The 25,750-nt window shown below is 38.8% G+C and overlaps 1 protein-coding gene across 2 annotated transcripts in view; it reads left to right on the forward strand.

Annotated features, from left to right (window-relative positions):
• The window catches only part of USP32 (ubiquitin specific peptidase 32), a 119,997-nt gene that overhangs the window by 84,157 nt on the left and 10,090 nt on the right, over positions 1-25,750 (forward strand). For both annotated transcript variants that reach the window (XM_079796980.1, XM_079796981.1), the window contains exons 17-29: positions 1,132-1,286; positions 3,353-3,434; positions 4,319-4,393; positions 6,820-6,958; positions 7,225-7,330; positions 8,995-9,168; positions 9,762-9,936; positions 10,369-10,520; positions 12,284-12,395; positions 13,651-13,862; positions 18,061-18,245; positions 19,907-19,993; positions 20,955-21,075. In XM_079796980.1, coding sequence (XP_079653106.1) covers positions 1,132-1,286; positions 3,353-3,434; positions 4,319-4,393; positions 6,820-6,958; positions 7,225-7,330; positions 8,995-9,168; positions 9,762-9,936; positions 10,369-10,520; positions 12,284-12,395; positions 13,651-13,862; positions 18,061-18,245; positions 19,907-19,993; positions 20,955-21,075 — 1,775 coding nt within the window. The remainder of the gene's footprint in view (positions 1-1,131; positions 1,287-3,352; positions 3,435-4,318; positions 4,394-6,819; positions 6,959-7,224; positions 7,331-8,994; positions 9,169-9,761; positions 9,937-10,368; positions 10,521-12,283; positions 12,396-13,650; positions 13,863-18,060; positions 18,246-19,906; positions 19,994-20,954; positions 21,076-25,750) is intronic.

The following is a 25,750-nucleotide window of genomic DNA, read 5'->3' on the forward strand; positions in this document are numbered from 1 at the left end:
CTTTTTGACAGACAATGCTACAGAAGTCATTGTTTCTTAGATGATTTTTCAGCCTATTTTAGGTGAGTGGATTCTTTTTGGAGCTCTAAAAAAGCGGATGATGCCTATACACTTTTCTGCTTTACTTAGTAGGTGAAGACTCAAAGTGCATTTAATAAGAATAAAACTAAGTCACCATTGAATGTGTGGAAAACTACCTGGAATGTATAATTATATCCTAGATGGGTTATATCCATCTGTTAAGTTTATTTTAGTTTTGGATTTCTCAATAAACTATAACCTCCCATAGATAAGAGATGACCATTTTAAGCTGTAGTTTTGTCTCAGTTTTTGTCTAACTAGTTTAACCAATAATTTCTTATCATTTTATCTCCCTTCTTCTTTGAAGTATATGGTGAGACTTTTGACATATTCTTCCTTCACTATTCACTCTTTCCCCTTAACGCCACTCTTTCTGTTTCCATATCTTTCAGGAATTCAAGGTCATGTCTACTGCCATCTTATTTGGCAGGCAGGTCATATGATTTTTACCCCCTTAGGCCTTTTAATAGGGCATTTTTTTTGGTCCTAGGAAGCTTCTTGAAGCTGCGTTTGGTCACGTAGAATCTATGCCTACTTAGAATTTCAAGTAAAATCATGTAATTGTACCAGTGTGCCAGGTATTTAGGGCACTTAATGACTGAGAGTGATGGAGTTAATAATTCAAAGAGTTTATGTGAAGAAAGTGCATCAGGTGAAGCCAATTATGTATCTGTGAAATTCAAATCCAATCCCATTTTATCTTTTCCATTTGTATGCTGAATTTTTCTTTTGCTATTGAGTGTGACCCAGCTGAGGGCCTATTGTTTGTTTATATTAGCCACTCTTCTGGGATCTGAGAACTGCCAATTATTTGGGTCTTTGTGATTTTTGTTGCCTCCTTTCAAAGTTAAGGCTTTAAACGCACTCTAAGATACTAGGGTCTCCTGTCTTCATCTTAAAGCTTCTTAATTTATAAAATTATTAACCTCTAATTCTCATTTTTCATCATTATTTTCTAAAATACTGTGGTCCCCATTGCTAAAGGGGTGCTTTTTATTTTTTTACTTCTTAACATCTATCTTTTCCTTATTGTGATTACTATGACTATAGGAAACGTACCTTCTCCAAATGCACCATTAAAGCGGGTCTTAGCCTATACAGGCTGTTTTAGTAGAATGCAGACCATCAAGGAAATTCATGAGTATCTATCTCAGAGGCTTCGCATCAAAGAGGAAGATATGCGCTTGTGGCTATACAACAGTGAGGTAAGAGGCGTTCAGAGTCATGAAGGCATCTCCATGCAGCGATCAAGTGTTAAATCCATATTTCATGAGCATAGGATTTTGTCTACAGTAATTATGCTGAAAACCACTCCAAGGATCTCAGTGAAAACTTTATCTTTTATTTTATATTTATATTTTTAAAATATATTTTTATTGATTTCAGAGAAGAAGGAAGAGGGAGAGATAGAAACATCAATGATGAGAGAGAATCATTGACCGGCTGCCTCCTACATGCCCCCTACTGGTGATTGAGCCTGTAACCTGGGCACATGCCCTTGACCAGAATCGAACCTGGACTCTTCAGTCCACAGGCTGATGCTCTATTCACTTAGGCCTGTGGTTGGCAAACTGCGGCTCGCGAGCCACATGCAGCTCTTTGGCCCCTTGAATGTGGCTCTTCCACAAAATACCATAGCCTGGGCGAGTCTATTTTGAAGAAGTGGCGTTAGAAGAAGTTTAAGTTTAAAAAATTTGGCTCTCAAAAGAAATTTCAATCGTTGTACTGTTGATATTTAGCTCTGTTGACTAATGAGTTTGCCGACCACTAGGCAAACCGGCTAGGGCGAAAAATTCATCTTTTAAATTACTATATGCCTACATGTAGATATTTGTTACCTGAAATCCATAATACCACTTGATCATCATGGACAGTACCATCTTATGATTAAGGATTATTGTTATAAAATAACAGAAAATATATTTTTTCAACTACATAGAGTTTATTTTTTCCAAATCATAAGTTTGTTTTCTATTTGTTTTGAAGTAACATGCTCATGTTAAAAAAAATGCAAACAATACAAAATAATATAGTTAATATTCTTCCTTACCATTCTCTGGTCCCTCTCTTTCATTCTCAGAGGTGGTGCTGTTAATTGCTTAATATGCATTGTGTTTTCAGATTATAATATGAAATTGGATTATAAGTAGTTTTAACCAATTCTCTATTCCCTAGTTCCTTCTTTTTTACATCCTCCTTTGGTCACCATTGAGAGGCAGTGTAGTATAATAGTTTAAGAGCACGGGCTCCTGGAGCCAAACTGCCAGGGATTAAGCTTGTTATATAACTTTCTAGTTATATAACCAAGGAAAAGTCACTTAACTCTATCTCCTTTTTCTCATGAGTAAATGGGGGAAATAATAGTATCTCCCTTAGGGAAGTTGTAAGAATTAAGTAGATTAATTGTGCGAGCATTTTAGACAGGGTGAGCATAAACAAAAATGTATAATCCTACTATATGACATTTGGTTTCACATTTTTAGTTCCTAGTAAGTGATCAATTTCCATCTTGATTACAGGCACGTTTACTGAATTTCACACTAGGTTTGACCTGTGATGAGTCTTCTGGTCCCCCCCAAATTTTATATAATCTTGTTCTAGAGATAAAAAGTACATTTTATGAAGTATACATTGGTTTTCCCTCATTTTACCAGCTAAATTATAAGCATTTCTGAACAACTATAGTATGCCTAATATCTGTCACGTAAGTTATATGACGACAAGGGCATTTTTAATTGTTATTCATTTTTATTTCCATAATAAAAATGGGTCCCTCAGCCCAGCCTGCGCCCTCTCGAGATGTCTGACCTATATGCCAGTGATGGCGAACCTATGACACGTGTCAGCACTGACACGCGTAGCCATTTCTGATGACACGCGGCCGCTGAGGTGGCCGCATGCCGAGGATGAAACATTTGCTGCTCCTGAGGATGAAACATTTGCGAAATAATGTTTTTTCCTCAAAGTGACACACTACCCGAGTTATGCTCAGTTTTTTGGCGAAGTTTGACACACCAAGCTCAAAAGGTTGCCCATCACTGCTATATGCATACATATAGGTATTTGTTAGCGCTGCCGCAGAGGTGGGAGCGTGAGCCCGGCTTCTGGCTGAGCGCACTGACCACCAGGGGCAGCTCCTATGTTGAGTATCTGCCCCCTAGTGGTCAGTGTGCATCATAGCAACCAATCGATTTGCTTATTAGCTTTTTATTATATAGGATTTGTTATAAGTTTTTTAAATTAACAGAAACATTTTCTGTTCCATACACAGAATTACCTTACTCTTCTGGATGATGAAGATCATAGATTAGAATATTTGAAAATTCAAGATGAGCAGCACCTGGTAATTGAAGGTACAAGAAGGAAGCATTGCATCTGTATTAGATTTTTTAGGGGGAAAATTTAAAGATTTAGTTACTCACTAATAAACCATTTTATAATTTTTCTAACTTTTATTTGGTCATTATATTCTTTTTTTTTTTAATTCTTTCTGTTTGATCATTATATTCTTTATAGCAGCGTTTGCCAACCGGTGGTCCGCGGACCACTGATGGTCCATGAGGTCCGAAAGGTTGGTGACCGCTGCTTTATAGTAAAGAATACCCATTCAACCCTTATATAATCCTACATACTATTTAGGTTACTTCAAAAGAAAAATATGCCTACATTAATTGTCTGGCAAAGGGTGGAAATGGTGGGTATTTAGTTATAAGTTTACAAAGTATCTTAAATTTTCAACATGCCTCTCTGAGGGTAAATAAGGAGACTAATTTTCTTGCATAGTTAGTGGTGTAGACTTTCATTAGTCATCAACACTGGTCTCTCACCAACAGAGCTTCCCTGTACATTCACACATAGATTTATACACATAATTGAAAACTAACACATCATTTGTATTAAAATGAATAGGTTACTCTCACAGTTGTCGCTATTTAAGAAAGAACTGTAATAGTTCTAATGTATTAACTTTAAGAGCTTTAATTACTTCTCTAGATGGTTGAGTATAATTTTACTTCAGGTAGGTAATTGAGGGAATAGCTTACTAATTAATTCTAACCAACTGACTATAAAGTCCCCAATATAAAGAATCAGAATGGTTTCAGAATCAAATACTAAAAATAACTTGATTTTTTTTTATAATTTCTGATTTAAAAATAACATTTTTTTAAACAGAAGTAGTTGAGCAGGTGTGATTTCAATGGATAAGAAATTAACACATTTCTATCTGTCTTTCTAGTTCGAAACAAAGATATGAGTTGGCCTGAGGAAATGTCCTTTATAGCAAACAGTAGTAAAATAGACAGACACAAGGGTAAGTCTCCAGTATATTATTTTCAAATAGAGTATCTTATCAAATAGATTTTCTCCCCTCTCTCAACAATTGAAGTGTTAACAACTTTTGACTTTCTAGTTCTTATTTTTCTTTTTCCTGATATATCAAATTTCTTTCTAACCTTCCAATTATTTAATTTATATCTGTATATTTTTTCAATATAAATGAACATTTATTGAGCTCATTCTAAATAAGAAATGGTTAAGATATGTCCCTCCCCCAAACTGTGTCAACTTTTCTCCACTCAGCCTAGGATCAATGTCTTACTGTTTCTCTTAGGCTGAGAAATACATGCTATGTTTCACTAGTTTTGAAAGTAGTAAGTAGCATAGTGGCGGACACTGCTAGCAGAACATTTGTTTCTTTTAAAACAAGCACTGAGATGAACTCATTGCTTTCCATGGAGGAGCTGAACTCATCTGGTGTTCCAGTCATGGGCTCTTCTGAATAATCACCAGTGACACTTGCCATGGCCTCAGTGACTTCTTTTAAAAGCTGGTGTTGTGCCCTCTTTGGTTTGGCTCAATGGATAGAGCATCAGCCTAAGGACTGAATGGTCCCGGGTTCGATTCTGGTCAAGGGCACATGCTGCAGGAAGCAGCCAATCAATGATTCTCTCTCATCATTGATATTTCTTTCTCTCCCTCTCTCTTCCTCTCTGAAATCAATAAAAATATTATATTTTTTAAAAGCTGGTATTTAATTTCATATCAGTAAAGAAATTAAAATCCAAGATGCTATCCAAATACACATCAATGGTTGAGTCTAGGTCAGTGGTTGACTCTTGGTCCGTATTAATGTCTAGGTCATTGATGATGTGTGGGAATGATGCAGGGAAAGTCACAGTCAGGATGAACCTGGTAAAGAAGACGAGGGCCTTCTTAATCATGGTGCAACTGGTCATTAAGAGTTTCCAAATTCTGGAGGGATAAGGCAGGGAGAAAAATGTAAATGTATTACTACCACTTGCAAAGATATAATTTTCGAAACTGCTCTAAGACGAACAAGTTTCCTTATATTTAAACTAGGCCCGGTGCACGAATCCGGCCTGGCCTGCACCCTCGCAGTCCGGGACTCCTCGGGGGGGAATGTCAGATAGCCGGTTTCAGCCCATTCCCCTTAGGCCCGATCCAGACAGTAGGGACCCCGATCCCTGCAGGCACAATCCATACAGGAGGGAGCCCAATCCTGTGCGTTGAGCATCTGTCCCCTGGTGGTCAGTGCGCCTCATAGCAACCGGTGGTTCAGTCATTTGGTCACTTAGGCTTTTATAGATAGATAGATAGATAGATAGATAGATAGATAGATAGATAGATAGATAACTTTTAAAAATTTCCACCTTTTATGGAACTCTCTAACTTTTCCTTCTGCCTTTCCATCTTATTAAGGGTGTCTTAAGGGCCAGTATTTTTAATACCAGTATTTTTCCAATCCAAAATTTTTTTCAATCCAAGACATGCACTGTTTGGCCAGTAATGGTAGGATTTGTAGCAACTCATTCAATAAGCCTTTTATGACCTAACTGGGGGAGCAAAATGCTTCCATAAAAAATGCAAAGCAGGGGCGGGGGGGGGGGCGCCAGGTGAGGGCATGTACTGGGAGGTAGGGGAGGCCGGGGGGAGGTCAATGGGGGAAAAAAAGGAGACATATGTACTACTATTTGTAATACTTTAAACAATAAAAAAAATTTAAAAAAAATAAAAAATAAAGTCAATAAAAACAAACAAACAAAAAAATGCAAAGCAAAGGATACAGCCCTCATAGGTCCACAGTACATTCTCACAGGTAGCCTAAGAAAGATCTAATTTATATATGTGTGTGTGTGTGTTTACATATATATATGTAAATATTTTTATTGATTTCAGAGAGGAAGGGAGAGGGAGAGAGAAATAGAGATAGTAACATCAGTGGTGAGAGAGAATCATCGATCGGCTGTCTCTTGCACGCCCCACACGGGGATCAAGCCCACAACCCAGGACCTCCTGGTTCATAGGTCGATGCTCAACCACTGGGCCGGGCTAATTTATATTTTTAAAGACATAATGCTATGGGGTGGAGGAGGCCAAAGAAGAGGGGACGGGCCATCTGTAATACTTTCAACAAAAGGATAAATTAAATATTAAAAAAAAGAGAGAATACTAGGAGAGAATTGTTTAAATTTAAAAGAAAAAACACCTATAGCAATTATAGAGAATCACTGCTGCTTCTAGATTACAAATGAGCATGGATTATCAGGATTGCCAGTGACACTCCTCTACGTCAGCATTGCAAGACTAAATAGAGAAATATTAGCTTCATTTAGCTGATTTAGAAAGTTATAAAAATTTGTATCGAATATAAGTTACTGTTTGGTCTACGACATTTTACTACAGTTGGACTTCAGTTCTCATATTGTTTTGTTCCAGTTCCCACAGAAAAGGGAGCCACAGGTCTGAGTAACCTGGGAAACACATGCTTCATGAATTCAAGCATCCAGTGTGTTAGTAACACACAGCCACTGACACAGTATTTTATCTCAGGGAGACATCTTTATGAACTGAACAGGTAATCTTTCTTGAGTTATTGGCCTCTTAACTTTTTACAACTATGATATGAACTCAGTATCACTTGAATTTCCTCTTTCTTTACCATGGTAAAGAAAAGTCTTACCTTATTTTCTCTATTTAGTATTAATTAAGGGCCAGGAGATAAGTCTCTTATTTTAAAAAGATGTTTTGATGTGAGAAAACAGATAACTAGGCATTTTCATTCCCTCATGATTGTTATTGATTAGAATCTTTGGCAACAAATTTTCCTTTCAAAACTTCTAGGACAAATCCCATTGGTATGAAGGGGCATATGGCTAAATGCTATGGGGATTTAGTACAGGAACTTTGGAGTGGAACTCAGAAGAATGTCGCCCCATTAAAGCTTCGGGTAAGCAGTTAAAGTAATATACATGTTTTTAACTCCTAAATAATTGTTTACGTAATTATTTTTCTTTACATATTTTGTATGTTTAGCTTTTTTTGTTTAGTTTAACTCATGTGTTTGGATGCTTCACATGGCATATACTGGATGTCATATACTTTTACTTGTTTAAATATATGCAAAATACAGCTATAGAAAAAAATAAAATACAACTATAGATGTAGTGGGTAAGGAAAGATCAATGTCACTTGTAGTAACTTTTAGTAAAGTTAGGATTGTTTTGGTTTTTTTTAATATATTTTTTATTGATTTTAGAGAGGAAGGAAGAGGGAGAAAGAGATAGAAATACCCATGATAAGAGAGAATCATGGATCAGCTGCAAGTCCCCCACTGGGGATGTGCCCTTGACCGGAATTGAACCTGGGACCTTTCAGTTCACAGGCCAATGCTCTATTCACTGTGCCAAACCAGCTAGGGCTAGGATTGTTTTTATCTCTATTTTAAAACAAGGCAAAATGTTTTTAGGTTAAAAATCCTATCTAATAATAGAGTAACATGTAAATTACCATCACTCCGCTATGCCCACGATTGGGCGGCGGGAGTCTGGGGGGCGGGACTCGGGGTGGCCTATCCGGCCATTGAGAGGCACGGATCCGCTGCCACTGAGGGGGACTACCCTGCTGTTGAGAGGCGCAGGGGGCGGGACTCCCGCCCCCTGCGCCTCTCAACGGCCAGATCCGCGGCCGCTGAGGGGGCCTGCCGCGGACACCCAGCTGCGCCTCTCAATGGCAGGGTAGCCAGGTGTCCGCGGCAGCCCCCCTCAGCGCCTCTCAACAGCAGGGTAGCCCCCCTCAGCGGCCGCGGACCATCAAAAGTGGGGGAGCTGGGTGCCTGTCTGCTCCGGCACCAGGCCTTTCAGAAGCCTCCGCCGAGCCGGAGGCTTCTGAAAGGCCTGGTGCACCAGCGGACAGGCACCCAGCTCCACCGCGAAAAGTGAAAGCATGTAGGGGACCCTACATGTGCATGATTAAATCATGCACTGGGCCTCTAGTTAATAATTATAATAGCTAAAAATTTGACTACCACTTACCAGGCACTGTTCTCATTATTTTATATGTAGTAACTCATTTAATTTTCTATATGGCCCTACAATACAAAAGTGATATTATTATCCCCATTTTATGGCTGAGAAACTAAGGCTCAGAGCAGCTATATATCCTGCCCAAGGTTGCAAGCTAGTTTGTAAGTCCTCACAGTTAAACATGAGTCTGTTCTGCCTCTATTAATAACAGTTAGGATGCAACAAGACCAGGAAAGTTATCTGTAAAAGAAAATATTATAATAGGAACTCTTAATGTGAGCGAATGCTATTTTAATATTTCTGCCTTACCTGTTTTAAATAACATCTGAGTATCTAAAGAACTGTTTGCTTTTATGATGCTGAACTGGGATATAGTATTGGCCAAAATACATTTTTTTCTTTTGGTCATTTGAGATTAAGATTAGAAAGCTTTCATGATTATCCAAAATATATTTGCTGAAATAGAGACAGACTAAATACCATACTATATTTACCTTCTTATAATGCCTCTGGTTGAATTATGAGGCATGTTCATTCCAAATACTATGGGGTAGCAAATAATTTGTATACTTCCAACTCTTACTTATAGTGGACCATAGCAAAATATGCTCCCAGGTTTAATGGGTTCCAGCAACAAGACTCCCAAGAACTTCTGGCTTTTCTCTTGGATGGTCTTCATGAAGATCTCAACCGAGTCCATGAGAAACCATATGTAGAACTGAAGGACAGCAATGGCCGGCCAGACTGGGAAGTGGCTGCAGAGGTTTGTCAGTTTTGAGTTTCTAATGTAAGCAATAGATTAAATGTTCTGGCCACAAGTGTATGTTGTATAATTTAAATTCTGTGGCCAGAATTTTACTATGAAAGTAAAGGAATTTTTATTTCTCTTCTTTGTTTTTGTGCAATAATGCCAAAACAAAGCAGCCTTAAATGAAAATAGAAAAACATTGCCTTTTCACATTGTACACTTTTGGGAGAGGATGTTTATTCAGTAACTTCAAGAATCTCCATAATTGCTAAAGTAATATGTACAGTGACCAATATGCACATATTATTTCCTTTTTAATGGACAAAGAACTCTAATAATCATCATCATTACCATGATAAGAACAAAGAAAATAATAGGATTTTCCATCTGAATTTAATATTTTATAGGTTGAACAGAGAGAATCACATTTTTAATTTTATATCTGAATTATGTTTGTAGGCAGAAAGTTTTTATATTTTTAATGACTGTGAAGGATTATATTCTTAACATTTAAATCTCATTTAACTAGTTTCTTTGAATTTGTGTAGAAATACTATTCTTTTGAATTTTCAAAAAAAATTTTTTTCTCTAATCTTTTTTCTTGATAGGCCTGGGACAACCATCTGAGAAGGAATAGATCAATTGTTGTAGATTTGTTTCATGGGCAGTTAAGGTCCCAAGTCAAATGCAAGACATGTGGTCATATAAGTGTCCGATTTGACCCATTCAATTTTTTGTCTTTGCCGCTACCAATGGACAGTTATATGCACTTAGAAATAACAGGTAGGTTACAAAGTTCTGAAAAAATATTTAACTCGATTGTCTTTTACCTTATTCAAGCAGCCTGAATTTGTAAGTATGGTTATTTGTTTATAATGCATTCTCATAAAAATGATAGCCTGTTATAATATAGCAATCTAATTTCAGACATGATTTAAGGTTTATAAGACTTGGAACATGGGTCCATTTTTATACCTATTGACTCCTCTGTTTGTTTTAGATATGCCAGAAACTCTCTTTAAAATCTTGCAAAGCCACTCACACTTCCATATCAGATGAGCATTCAAAAAAATAAAACTATTTTAATATAATCCCTATGTATCATCTATTGTAGTGTTTGCATATAAAATAAAAATTCTAGATTGAAATGTTTGTCATTTCCAAGTCATAGACACACACACATTTTATTGATAATAGATCTTTTCTTATTACTAGTTATTAAGTTGGATGGTACTACCCCTGTACGTTATGGACTAAGACTGAATATGGATGAAAAGTACACAGGTTTAAAAAAACAGCTGAGTGATCTCTGTGGACTTAAATCAGAACAAATCCTTCTTGCAGAAGTACATGGTTCCAACATAAAGGTAATATTAACTATCCTTTGTAGGAAACCCTTGATTCTGTCCTTCAAAGAGCAGTTTTCTCCATTAATTATGATGTTAAGTGACTGAGCAAGATATTAAAATGCAACAACTGAACAAAAAAATTTGTCAAGTCTTCCATACCATTCTCTGGAACATTTGAGATATTGCTCCCCAACATATTTTGTCAGTTTGGCTTAAATAAACTTATAAAAATCTCCCCCCCCAAAAAAAAAAATTTTCCATCCCAGAAATTTAAAAGGGTTGTCAGCCAGAATAAAGGAGTAATAATCATGGTGATATTTTTTTAAAATATATTTTATTGATTTTTTACAGAGAGGAAGGGAGAGGGATAGAGAGTTAGAAACATGAGAGAGAAACATCGATCAGAGAGAAACATCGATCAGCTGCCTCCTGTACACTCCCTACTGGGTATGTGCCCGCAACCAAGGTACATTCCCTTGACTGGAATCAAACCTGGGACCCTTCAGTCCTCAGGCCGACGCTCTATCCACTGAGCCAAACCAGTTAGGGCCATGGTGGTATTTTTAAAAGAAGGAAATTATGTAAGCCAAGACTGCCTATATAGAGTGACCTAGCTGTGTTACTACAGTAGATGTCCTCCAGTGACTGCTGCTGCTGTGCTTGGCAGCTCTTCTGTATTACCATTGTCACCAGAATTATTCTAGGTTAAAGTATTTTATGTATTTATGAATGTGTGTTTTTAGTATTTATTTATGAACTAGAGGCCCAGTGCACGAATTCATGCACCAGTGGGATCCCTCAGCCTGGCCTGCAGGATCAGGCCGAAACCGGCTCTCCGACATCCCCCAAGGGGTCACAGATTGCAAGAGGGCTCAGGACAGGCCAAGGGACCCCACCTGTGCACGATCAGACTGGGGAGAGACTGGGAGAGATGCGGGAAGTTGGCCAGCTGGGGAGGGACCGCAGGAGGGCTCCAGGGTGGGAGGGCTCCAGGGTGTGTTCGGTCCATCTCCCTCAGTCCCAATCAGCGGAACCTCAGCAGCAAGTTAACCTACCAGTCAGAGTGTCTATCCCCTGGTGATCAATGCATGTCATAGTGAGCCATTGAGCAGACTTAGCATATCATTAGTATATTATGCTTTGATTAGTTGAATGGCCAACCGGTCAACTGGACACTTAGCATATTAGGCTTTTATTATATAGGATTATGCTTTGATTAGTTGAATGGCCAACCGGTCAACTGGACACTTAGCATATTAGGCTTTTATTATATAGGATATGTATAGTTGGCCTTTAACACACTAGCAATTTAGAGAGTAAAAATAAATTGACACAAATCACTTCCTCCTGAATACCAGCTAGAGAAACAAGCAATTTAACAAATATATTGCCAATCCTAAATTGAGCTCGTACCATTGGTATTATTTATATTTATCTTTGGAGTTTCTGAACAAACTCCCCCACCTTATTGGCATTTTGTTCATATGTAATGCAAAAGTGAGATCTCTCTGAGAGTGTTGGGTTTAGATGCCTGAATTGAAGGACAAAACTTAAAAACCAGTTATACACAACATATTTCCTTTCTGTGGAAAGGAATAGATAATGGTTTTGTCAGTGAGGTTAACTTATCAAGCTTTCATCTTTTAGTGACTTGAGAAATATTGTTCATTCATCTTGTTTATTTAGTGATAAAATCATCTAAGACATTCGCTTCAAATATATCACAGAGTTCATTTTCCATCTTATCTGAAACATCTCTCACCTTGTCTCTTTTTCTATAGAATTTCCCTCAGGACAACCAAAAAGTACGACTCTCAGTGAGTGGATTTTTGTGTGCATTTGAAATTCCCATCCCTGGATCTCCAGTTTCAGCTTCTAGTCCAATACTGACAGGTATGGTAGAACTAGAGCTTCTTTTCATGATTTCAGCTTTAAATTCTGGGCTAAGAGTTATCATCCTTTTTATATTTGTTTGGGCTGAGGATATTAGAGCAAAAGAATATTGGAGGCTGAAGGAAATTTTTGTGATGATTTGGCTCAAATTCTTCATTTTATAGATGAGGAACCTAAAATTCAGAGAACCTAAGTAACTAAGTTAAGTAGATTAGTTATGAGTTAATTTACCACTGGAATTCAGATCTCTTTTTGCTCTTTTATCTAATACTAACATGGCAATAGCTGGTGTGAGAAGAATATACTATCAGAAAACATGATAATCAATATGACTAAAAAGGAATTTGCTTATCAGATATTTGCATATGATTTAATATGGTCATCTAATGAGTCTTTTGGCCATTGATACGGTTTGTTTATTCTTTTTTATACTGTTGATAATTAGGTCCATTCCGCAATTATAAAGTACTTCTCTGGTTGGCACTAAATAGGTAAGACTGATTGGTAGATGATTTAATAATGCTTTTTTGTTGATATCTTCACTGGCCAATAGAACTCTCTGCAGTGATGGAAATTTTCTGTAATCTTGACAATCCAATGCAGTATCCATTAGTCACATGGACTGTTGAGCCCTTGAAATGTGACTATGAGACTGAGGAAATGTATTTCATTTTAATTTAAAAAGCAACATCTTTCATCATTTATAACAAATGTACCACTCTGGTGAGGGGGTTGTTAAGGGGGAAGCTATGCATGTGTAGGGGCAAGGGATATGTGGGAAATTTCTGTACCTTCTTTATTTTGCTATGAATCTAAAATTGCTCTAAAAAATAAATTTTAAAAAAATGAAATAATTAAAAGGAAAAGTTTCTAGTCTCTGGCTAGAGACTGTCACACTTGACAGAACATTTTTAGAGGAAAGGAGAAATGAATTTTTAGAGGAGAGGAAAAAGAAAACAAGTGGTAGAACTGTTTGGGTGCCACAACATGGTGCTAGTAAAGGTTTCTGCAAAAATTCAACTTACACTTTCCAGAAGTTAATCTTTCTTTGCCATTTAGTCTTAAGTGTGAGTTATAGAAGTAAAATCTGAAATTAAAATCTTCTGATCAATCTAGAATTATTATGTGAACTATAATTTCTCCTTGTCCTTGGTTAAAAGAGACTACTATCAGTAGTTTAGATCTTCACAATATTTGAGAAAAAAAATGGAAGTACCACAAGCTTATGGTGCTATATTTATCTTTGAATTTGTAGATATCTCCTCTTCACCATCCACAAATGGAATGTTAACCTTAACCACCAATGGGGACCTGCCCCGACCAATATTCATCCCCAATGGAATGCCAAACACTGTTGTGCCATGTGGAACTGAGAAGATCTTAACAAATGGAATGGTGAATGGTCATATGCCATCTCTTCCTGACAATCCCTTTACAGGTTACATCATTGCAGTCCACCGAAAAATGGTTAGTTTGATGTTAGGCAAGTTACTGCTGGTCTTGCCAGTGTCATTTGTGAGACAGCCATTTTCTTTCTTTGCAACATTTTCTTTTTGTGCACTTTCAATGTGTTATGTATGCTATTGTAAGGGATCATAGCCTGTGTATGAAATGACATTTCTCATTCATTTTTAAGCAGCAACGGAATAGTAGTACATACTATTTTCTTTTAAAAGTGTGTGTCTCTTATATGTTCATGTAGGCAAGTACATCTTCTCTACCATATAAGTATGGATATCTTTGGAGAAGGTTTTGTTTTTTTGTTTGCTTGGGGGTAGAAGGGCACCAAAAATGTTCTTGGGCAAGATAAGTTGTTTCCTAGGACTGCTGTGACAAATTACCACAAACCTGGAGGCTTAAAACAACAAATGTATTCTTTCACAGTTCTGGAAGCCAGAAGTCCATAATCAAGGTCTCGACAGGGCTGTGCTCCCTTCAAAGGCTTTAGGGGATAATTCTTTCTTACCTCTTCCAACTTCCTTTAGAAGGAAGGAAGAATTTGTGATGGAAAGGAAGCAAGAGGGAGGCTTTTAGAGTGTTGGTTATATTCTATTTGTTGACCTGACTCGTGGTTACATAGCTATTTGATTTTTGCTAATTCTTTGAATTAGTAATTCTTGACTAAAGTGAGTTTCTGACTATGTAGATGATGTTCTATGGACCATGTTTTAGACAGGATTGTATGAGTGGACAGCCTACAGAATTACAGGATACATTTGTGACTTGAAATTGTCTTTAAGCACAGTTCCTACAGGTCCCGTTAGCTAAAATAATTGGGTGATTCATGCATTTCCCCACCTCTTTTTCTTTTTTAATATATTTTTTTATTGCTTTCAGAGAGGAAGGGAGAGGGAGAGAGATAGAAACATCAATGATGAGAGTCATCGATTGGCTGCTTCCTGCACATCCCCTAGCAGGGACCTAGTCCTCAACCCAGGCATGTGCCCTTACCTGGAATCGAACCTGGAACCCTTTAGTCCACAGGCTGACGCTCTATCCACTGAGCCAAACTGGCTAGGGCTTTTTTTTTTTTTTTTTTACCAAGTATTATCAGATCATATATTAAGAACTCTGAACCCCAAGGGGTTTCAGATTGGAGAGGGTGCAGGCCGGACTGAGGGACATCCCTCACACCTACCCCCCCCATGCACAAATTTCATGCACTGGGCCTCTAGTAACAATAATAATACCAACACATGAAATAGGGCCTTAAAATCATGTATTTAGCTAAGCTTAATTGAATAATCCTATCTAATAAAAGAGTAATATGCAAATTAACCATCACTCCACTACACCCACAAGCCACGCCCATAAGCCAATCAGGAGCAAATATGCAAATAAACCCAACCAAGCTGGCTACGGCCACAGAGAGCAGGAGGGAGGCTTGGGTTTCCCCGGCAATGGAGGAAGCCAAGCTTTCCACCTGCCCTTGCCGGCCTAGGCCTCCACTCAAGGCTACAAAGTTTCAATGATAGAAGATACATAAATCCAAACAGAAATGGCGGCAGCCACGGAGCTGGAAAGAGCAGGAGGCTAGGGTTGCCCCTGGCGATGGAGGAAGCCAAACTTTCCACACACCCTGGCCGGCCCAGGCCTCTGCTTAAGGCTACAAAGTTTCAATTATAGAAGATACATAAATCCCAACAGAAATGGCTGCCGCCATGGAGCAAGCAGAAGGCTTGGCTCCGTTCCAAGCTACAAAGTTTCAATTGTAGAAGATAAATAAACCCCAGATACCAGGGCCTCCGCTTGGGTCGCCAGGGGCCGTGGCTGACCTGCAAACCACCACAGGCCCCTCACCCAAGCCACCCCACGCCCCAAGGAAACTCCCACCCTGATCCAGGACATCCTTCAGGGCAAACCAGCCGGCCCCCTCCCGTGCACTAGGCCTCTATCCTATCTAATAAAAGAGTAATATGCAGATTGACCATCACTCCAACACACAAGATGGCTGCCCCCATGTGGACACAAGATGGCCAGCAGGGGAGGTCAGTTAGGGGTGACCAGGCCGGCAGAGGAGGGAAGTTGGGGGCAAACAGGCTGGCAGGGGAGCAGTTAGGCATCAATCAGGCTGGCAGGCAGAAGCGGTTAGGGTAAGGTAACCAGATTTTAACATTGGTAAAGCGGGACACCATTGACTGGGGGTGGGGGGGCGAGTTCTTGATTAAAAATTTGGTCTATATGGAGCAACAAAAATTTTCATAGAACGCAAAAATAGTATTGTAATATATATTTTTTAATTTCAACATAAGTACAATTTACAAATATAATAAATAAAAAATTATGTATAGTATTATTTTATTCTTTGGCATATTTCTCATTTGAGTGAATTTTTTTTTAGTAGATTGATGTCGTTGTTTAAAAGGTCATGAATTTGCCGTAACGTAAGTCGTAAGTGTCACTTTCAAGGCCGGCGCTAGACTTTTTGCCGCCACTATAAAATATAAATAATACGAGTACTGTCTGCTAAATTCAAGAAAATTTATGTATTTATGAAATAAATAAATTACTTACCTAAATTATCTGAATAGCTGATTTGTAATGACATCACTTGTTTAACTAGCTTACTAGCACGCAGTACGATGTGTATCGTCTGAGAGACAGTTACAAAATGTTTTCATTGCCCTAACCAGTTTGGCTTAGTGGATAGAGCGTCGGCCTGCGGACTGAAGGGTCCCAGGTTCGATTCTGGTCAAGGGCATGTACCTTGATTGCGGGCACATCCCCAGTGGGGGGTGTGCAGGAGGCAGCTGATAGGTGTTTATCTCTCATCGATGTTTCTAACTCTCTATCCCTCTCCCTTCCTCTCTGAAAAAAATCAATAAAAAAAAAAATGTTTTCATCGTTGCAAATCCTAAAAAATGCCATTGTTCATTAAGTCCAAACAATGGTGGTCCAATTCTAACAACTGATCAACAATGCGAACTTCGATAAGCAGTTCTCGATAATCAGTTCTCAACAATTATTTGTTATTATTAAAGTTTAACATTATAAAATTAACAAAAATAATATAAAACTCATATCCTGGCTAAATAGCCACAGGCCACCGAAAACCGTATATTCCCTTCCCGTTCTCCCGCCGTTCCCTAGCTTGTCGTGCATTCTTTCCAAAAATTGGGACTTTTTTTAAAACGCCGCGGGACGTGGGACAAATTGTTAAAAATCGGGACTGTCCCGCCAAAAGCGGGACGTCTGGTCACCTTAGGTTAGGGGCAATCAGGAAGGCAGGCAGGCGAGCAGTTGGGAGCCAGCAGTCCTGGATTGTGAGGGATCCCAGATTGGAGAGGGTGCAGGCTAGGCTGAGAGACCCCCCACACACACACAGATTTCGTTCACCGGGCCTCTAGTTGCAAAATAAAATGCTTGAGAATCAGAAATAAAAGTCTTTTCACTTGGAAACTAGCTAACCCTTAGTGAGTTTATAGATTATTGACTTGGCTTCTCTACTACATAAAGGCCAACTGAAAGAATTAAATGTCTCAGTGCTTAGCAGCTTTTTTGAATAATCCTGAACTCCCAACAGTCTATTATACTAAGTTTTTGTTTTATTAAGCAACTATTTCCAAGCTAATTCTGTGCAGTATCTTTATTAAGGAATTTCAACTTAACATACTCAAAGCAAATATTTTTAAATTTTACCTTACTTTTAATTTGTCACATATTTTAAAAATTAAAAAATACCATAGCCATTCAGCTGCTTTTAGGAAGGTGGATAAATTACAAAATTAAATGACTGGTTTCATAAGTCTCCAAAGGTCTCCAGTTGTCAGCAGCTTATTTTCTGAAAATTGTATTTTGAGGGAGTATTGGTTTATTGCCATACTTTCTAGAGAAAGGGTTTTAATTGCTTAAAAGCCTTGAGCTACAAAACAATTACTAGTTTTTACATATGGTTCAGTGTGTGTATATTAAATGTTTACCAGAGAAAACTAGTTTGAAAATATTAAATGCTGAAAATCCAAGTTTGATAGATAGCCACACTGAAATTGGTAGTACCTCAACCTTCCAGTGATTCCACTATAAGTTTATCTTCATGTTAATAAAGAGTAGTAGTGACTAGTTTGAAATTGATAGTGATGCATGTTATTGGTAGTTGTAGAAGAACAAAAGGGAGGAATGAGAGGCTTCTCTTCTCAGTTCTCTCTTCTCTTGTTTATGCTTATAGATGAGGACAGAACTATATTTCCTGTCATCTCAGAAGAATCGCCCCAGCCTCTTTGGAATGCCACTGATTGTTCCATGCACTGTGCATACCCGGAAGAAAGACCTATATGATTCAGTTTGGATTCAAGTATCTCGATTAGCCAGCCCACTCCCACCTCAGGAAGCTAGTAACCATGCTCAGGATTGGTGAGTTCAGGGGATCAGCTTAGACCTGTGGTTTCCAAACTCCAGAAGAATGTATATGAATTCTGTGTGACATAGGACCCATTTTATGTAGGTTTAAACACTCTTTGAAGAACCATTCAGGGGGTATATAATTCATCCATTTGGTTTGATCTTGTGAGTAGGAGAGTCTATACAGATTCCTTTCTTCACCTAGGCATTCTAATGTCTAATAATCCTGTTATTCACTAATCCCTCCTGCTGCTTTAAATGCTTCAGGTAATATTCTTTACGACTTTTACTGCAAAAATGGAGTATGAATTCGCCAGGGAATTTGTAGCATCTCAACCCTCTGAAATTCATAATGGGAGCAATAGTGTGTATATCTATACGTGAATTCTGAAAAAGTCTCATGCCATAACAATTGGATTGTTTCCATATGATGTCATTTTAATATGGAATAATTTCATAATAAATTATTATATTTCATAAGAATAATTAAAGAATAAACACCTTTTTTCTTTCCATTCCTTCTACCACTGTTCTATTAGATTACTAAATGTATTTCTTCTAACAATCATTGGAATTGTAGTCCCTTATTTATATCTCAGTTGAATTGTAGATCATTTTCTTGCTATAATTGTGCAAATGAGAGTTCTGCCTCTTTGTGAACTGAGTAAAGAAAGTAAAGAAGTTCTATTAGCTAACAGGTTATTTGTTATGGTTTTGGGTCGTTTGATGATTAGATAAGACAAGGTAACAGTTAGTGAGTCCTTATCATGGCTTCATTACCATCAGTAGCCACTACCAGTTGCCAACTGAGCCATAAAGTATATTCTTTGCGTTGCTTCTTAGCAAGGATACATAATACATACTTTTTTTTTTTAAGTTGAGACCTCACAAGGCTATCTTATAGTTAAAAGATACTACTCTAAAATTAATGTTACCGGTATGTAGTTTATAGCTTTGAGTAGTACAAAGGAAAAAGGTTACCTAGCATGTACCAGATCAGGGGTTCTGATTAAAGAAAGCTTCTAAATATGTAATCAACATCTCTCAAAACCATTATGAGCCCTGACCAATTTGCTCAGTGGTTAGAGCATTGATCCTCTGGTTGAAGGGTGGAGGGTTTGATTTCTGGTCAAGGGCACTTACTTGGGTTTCGGTTTGATCCCTGGCTCTGGGCGGGGCGAATGTGGGAGGCAACCAATCAATATGTCTCTCTCACATTGTTTTTTCTCTCTCTCTCCCTCCCCTCCTCTCTCACTTTTTCTAAAAACAACAAACAAAAAACATGATCTTTCAGCTTTCTGTGGTGTGTCAATGTTCTTGCCATGGAAAGATCTAATTATTTTAGCCTAATGTGAATTAAGTCTTCTGATAGGATTAGGGCTGAAGGATAATTGGTGTTTGATTAGCTTATCCTTCCACGTGGACTCTCTCAGAGACTTCTGGCAGTCTAGTATGTCTACACTTCTGTAAGCAGGGATACAGCATGGGAGCCCTGTGTGTGGGTGGTACAGGGCCCAGCTAATGGGTTAGGATAAGCAGCATGGAGCTGTAAATGTGAGCATGCTGCTACAACAGATGCCCCTTCTGAGGATTATTTCATGGGAAGATGAAAAGAAGTTGAGAACTCAAATCAGAAATGTTTCTTACAATCTTTGGTTTATGTTCTGTTTCAGTGATGACAGTATGGGCTATCAATATCCATTCACTCTACGAGTTGTGCAGAAAGATGGGAACTCCTGTGCTTGGTGCCCATGGTATAGGTAAAGTAACCTTCTGCAAAAGAAAAATTTTAGTAGCTCCAGATATTATACCTTTTTAATAAGATTTCTCAGTTTTAGACTGAGAAGTTGAAATAAACTTGGGAATTGTTCATCATCTCTTCCTTGTGAAGTCTGTATAAGTTTTACTCTTGAGACATCTGGTTTTTTAAACTCTAGAGTCTCATCAAATTCATAGTTTATGATCAACATTATCTCAAATATCCAATTCCCATAGTACTTCTTTGCTACAAAGTTCATATAGTTATATGAATTAATAAATGGTTATCAAGTACTTTGAAAAGCCAAAGACTTGAAAAGTAATAAGCATGATTCCCTGAAATAATAATAATTATTAAAATACTAGAGGCCCGGTGCATGAAAATTCATGCACTGGAGGGGGGGTCCCTCAGCCCAGCCTTCCCCCTCTCACAGTCTGGAAACCCTCGGGGGGGGAGGTGATGCCCCCATCACACCTCTGCTGCTGCCACTGCCAGCAGCGCAAGCCTCGGCTGGCCCTGGTTACCTGAGCCTTGGGCGGCCCTGGGCAGCCACCATCTGAGGATTGCCTGCACCTTGGGCCAGCCCTGGGCGGCTGGGCAGCCGACATCTGAGGCTTACCTGCACCTCGGGCCAGCTCTGAGCAGCTGGGCAACCGCCATCCGAGGCTTGCCTGTGCCTCAGGCCGCCCTGGGCAGCTGGGAGGCTGATGGGACTGGGGGACTCTGGAGGCAGGCGCCATCTTGTGGCTATAGGCGCTGCCATCTTTGAGGGTGTGATGGTCAATTAGCATATTCCCTCTTCATTAACTAGGATATTCATGCATTTATTAGTCTGAAGTAAGAAGCCCAGGACAAACTGTGAACCCAAGAAGAAATGTAGAAAGGGAGAATATTTCTGATAAAGAAAAATTTTATTCCTTCATAATTATTCCTTCCTCGGTATATCTTTTTTCTGCCTTTAGATTTTGCAGAGGCTGTAAAATAGATTGTGGGGAAGACAAAGCTTTCATTGGAAATGCCTATATTGCTGTAGATTGGGACCCCACAGCCCTTCACCTCCGCTATCAAACATCACAGGAAAGGGTAAGTACCCAGTGCCATCGCAAGATGGTTGTTTTTATATGTAAAATTTGTCCTGGTTTAACTATTATGCCATTTCTGTTATATGCAATTTAAGTACAGCCAGAAAAACATTCATTGGCATTCTCTATGGCACTTAATATATTGACTTGATTACATGGATGTTTCCATTTTCCCACTTCTAGAGATAATTGTATTGGGGCTTTATTAAAAAAAAATTTTCTTTTTTTTATTGGTTTCAGATTGTGGATGGGAGAGAGAGAGAGAGAGAGGGAGGGAGAGAGAGAGAGAGAAACATCAATTGATTGCCTCCTGAATGCGCCACAACTGGGGATCAAACCCGCAAGCTGGGTATGTGCCCTGACTGGGAATTAAGCCCACCACCTTTTGCTGTATGGAACGATGCTCCAATCAACTGAGCCACACCGGCCAGGATTATATTGGGTCTTTAAAGTTAAAAAATACAACTAATAAGTAAATCTTGTAACAAGATTCTAGGTGTAATTAAGAAGTTATATTCTCTGGGCATGACATACCAATCAGTAAATATCTCACTGCCTGTTTATTAATTATTAGAGGCCTGGTGCATGAAATTCGTGCACTGGGGGTGTGTGTCCCTCAGCCCAGCCTGCACCCTCTCCAATCTGGGATCCCTCTCACAATCCAGGACTGCTGGCTCCCAACTGCTCGCCTGCCTGCCTTCCTGATTGCCCCTAACCGCTTCTGCCTGCCAGCCTGATCACCCCCTAACCACTCCCCTGACAGCCTGATTGATGCCTAACTGCTCCCCTGCCAGCCTGATTGCCCCTAACTGCCCTCCCCTGCAGGCCTGGTCACCCCTAACTTCTCTCCCCTGCAGGCCTGGTCACCCCTAACTGCTCTCCCCTGCAGGCCTGGGTCCTCCCCACCCCCAACTGCCCTCCCCTGCAGGCTTGATCACCCCAACTGCCCTCCTTTGCAGGCCTGGTCCCTCCCAACTGCCTTCCCGTGCTGGCCATCTTGTGGCAGCCATCTTGTGTCCACATGGGGGCAGCCATCTTTGACCACATGGGGCAGCCATCTTGTTAATTAGAGTGACGGTCAATTTGCATATTACTCTCTTATTAGATAGGATTATTGAAACTGCAGCGTTTTGGTAACCAAAATTACTTAGCTCACATGCATTCCAGGGCTGTAGTTGCTACCTTTATGGGTATAGTGCGTAGAAAAATTAGAAAAAGTATTGAATGTTTCAGTGCTGGATAACTAAGATTACATCTCAATGGCTTTTCACCTTGGGATTCCTCTACTGCCACTCTCTGGCTAGAGCAATTTTTAAATTTTGAAAATGTTACTTCAAAAAAGAATACTAAAACATATAAACAAATAAATAGAATTTAAAAAAATAATAATAATATTGCCCTAGCCGGTTTGGCTCAGTGGATAGAGCGTTGGCCTGTGGACTGAGGGTCCCGAGTTCGATTCCGGTCAAGAACGCACATGCCCTGGTAGCAGCTCAGTCCCCAGTAGGGGGCATGCAGGAGGCAGCCGATCAATGACTCTCTCATCATTGATATTTCTCTCTCTCCCTCTGCCTTCCTCTCTGAAATTAATTAAAATATATATATATATATATATATATATATATATATATATATATATTAACTCCATACCTGAAAATGTTTGTCAAATGCTATTTGAAGGGTCAATTGAGTACGAAGCTTATGGGTAGAGATAAGATGAATCTGATGGAGAGGGGGAAAAAGCAATAGAATCAAAGGAGTTTCTTAGTTACATGAAGAATTATAGTGGCCTTTGCATTTATTTAGCTCTTGATGGAAATTTCCTTTACTGTTCAAGAGAGTGTTCCCTTTAGATAGGTTAGTAATGGTAATTGACTTTTCTGTCTTTTTGTGCTACTGAAGAATGAGGAAACTACCAATTCCAGACCTAGTTCCCTATTTGGATCCCTCAATATGTCCCCATACACCTTGAGGCTCCTGGCAGCTCTCACTAGGCAAGGAAGAGTGTAATTTGTGGATACTTGCCAAATGAAAGATCGTTGAGCTAAAGGAAGTTGAAGAGAAGTTGATCTGGTAGATCATGCTCTCTGTAGCAAGGTAATGCAATAATCTCAGCCATGCTTCCTTTGAAGAGGGAAAATTTTAGCAACTGATGAAGATTCCTGAATCTGTCAGCACAAAATCTGACAGAACATTATTGTGACAAGATACTCCTGTCAAAGATGAAAAATGATTTGGCTCTGTAAATCTCTTTATTTTTTTAACAAGCTGAGTGTCAATTTGAAAAGCTCTGGAGGACATCCTGCTTATAGGAAGAACAGCCTAAGTGACCTGTTCAATCTCATCCCATTTCTACTTTCAGTGATGCTCTTAGGACACCATGGAAACCAAGTTACAATTGAGATATTTTGCCTTGCTAGAGAGTGGGGCCACATGACTCATTTTTTTTTCCTACGTAATATATCTTCCTACATGTGGCTTCTGTGTGTGCTTGGAGAATCACATAGGTAAAGGAAGATACCTTGGTTTTAAATTAAGATTATTGCCTACATGTTTTATACTTTTTATTTTTTTAATTTTTATTTATTGATTGATTTGAAACAGAGAGAAAGAGAAACATTGAGGTGCCTTGACTGGAGATCAAACCTGCAACCTTCGCCGAAACCGGTTTGGCTCAGTGGATAGAGAGTTGGCCTGTGGACTCAAGGGTCCCAGGTTCGATTCCGGTCAAGGGCATGTACCTTGGTTGCGGGCACATCCCCAGTAAGGGGTATGCAAGAGGCAGCTGATCGATGTTTCTCTCTCATTAATGTTTCTAACTCTCTATCCCTCTCTCTTCCTCTCTGTAAAAAATCAATAAAATATATTTTTTTAAAAACCTGCAACCTTGGTGTATTGGGATGATCTGACCAATTGAGCTACCTGGCCAGGGCCTCATATGTTTTATACTTTTTATTCCAGTGATTTCCCTTCTAGGAACTTAACCTACGAAAATACTCTCTAATTTGCTGATAAATCTCCATCATGGCATTTTTTAGTAAAAAATTAGAAACAACTTGTGTTTGTCCCGCATTAGAGGAATGATTAAGTAAAGCATGGTATAGTAATTGGATAAAATATTATACAGTTATTGAAAATGATGACTACCAGGAGTTTTTACTGACATATATGGGAAGATACTTATGATATGTTGTTTTTTTATAAAAAAGCAAGATAGAAAGTTGCATATACTGAAAAATCTCTTCAATATGAAAAAATACTATTTAGGAAAAGGACAAAAAAATCTGCCAATATTTTGACATGTTTGTCTTTGTATTAAGAATAAGCCGAAACCGGTTTAGCTCAGTGGATAGAGCGTCGGCCTGTGGACTGAAAGGTCCCAGGTTCGATTCCGGTCAAGGGCATGTACCTTGGTTGCGGGCACATCCCCAGTTGGGGGTGTGCAAGAGGCAGCTGGTCGATGTTTCTCTCTCATCGATGTTTCTAGCTCTCTATCCCTCTCTCTTCCTCACTGTAATAAATCAATAAAAAAATATTTTTAAAAAAAAGAATAAAAAGGTTCCCTGCCTTTTTACATTTTTCTCTGCTTTCCAAAATTTCTATGTGAATGTTTTCAGAAAAAAAGTAGAGAGGAAATTCTTTTGTTTTGTTTTTCCTCTCTTTGTTTAGACCTCACATTTCTTAATAGAAAATTAAACTAGGTAATTTCTTAGAACTCCCTCTTTTAAAATCCTCCTATGTAATAAAAGGCTAATATGCAAATTGCCCCCTCAATCGGGCAACCAGGGGGCAGGGCCAGCCGCCCGATTGGCCCCAATCAGGGCAGGCCTGCCATACCCTGGCCGTGAATGAATTTGTGTACCAGGCCTCTAGTAGTATTATAATATATGAACACTGTTACTTTATTCCTTATGTTTTGTGTTAAGAATGAGCTTTCAAGCAACTTAGAAAAAAAGGAAGAGGATGCCAGTAGTAATTTAGACTATTTGAATAATAGAGAATCTGGCGATGGATCTCAAGAAATAAAGGAAGGGAATCTCTGTGATTTAGGGGAAATTTTTTTTTAATATAGTTTTTTTTTATTTTTTACAGAGAGGAAGGGAGAGGGATAGAGAGTTAGAAACATCTATGAGAGAGAAACATCGATCAGCTGCCTCCTGCACGCCCCCTACTGGGGATGTGCCCGCAACCAAGGTACATGTCCTTGACCGGAATCAAACCCGGGACCCTTCAGTCCGCAGGCCGACGCTCTATCCACTGAGCCAAACCGGTTAGGGCTGATTTAGGGAAATTTTGTTGATAAATAAAAATTATTGTCAGTCCACAAATATGGTGGGGTTTTTTTTTAATGGTCTTTCTCCCTGTCTCCATCTAGTTCTACTGCCTATGTGTTCCATAGAAAATACAGTCAATAAAAATCAACATTCCTTACTAACTTACTGTAATTTGTGGTTGGCCATAAAGCATCCTTGATAGAGATAATGTTTAACTTGTTATGAGAAGAGACACTACTGTATTTGATACGCCTCTTTTCCTACTCTGATTCCAACAGCCATAATACAGTATGGGATTTTTTTGTTTGTTTGTTGGGGGATTTTGGTTTGTTTTTTTGTTTGTTTATTTGTTTTTTAGAAGAATGTCAGTTTTTCCCTGAGATGTGAACAGCTCTAAAGATG

This window comes from Cnephaeus nilssonii (genome assembly GCF_951640355.1).
Source record: "Cnephaeus nilssonii genome assembly, chromosome: 19".
In the NCBI taxonomy this organism is placed as follows: domain Eukaryota; kingdom Metazoa; phylum Chordata; class Mammalia; order Chiroptera; family Vespertilionidae; genus Cnephaeus; species Cnephaeus nilssonii.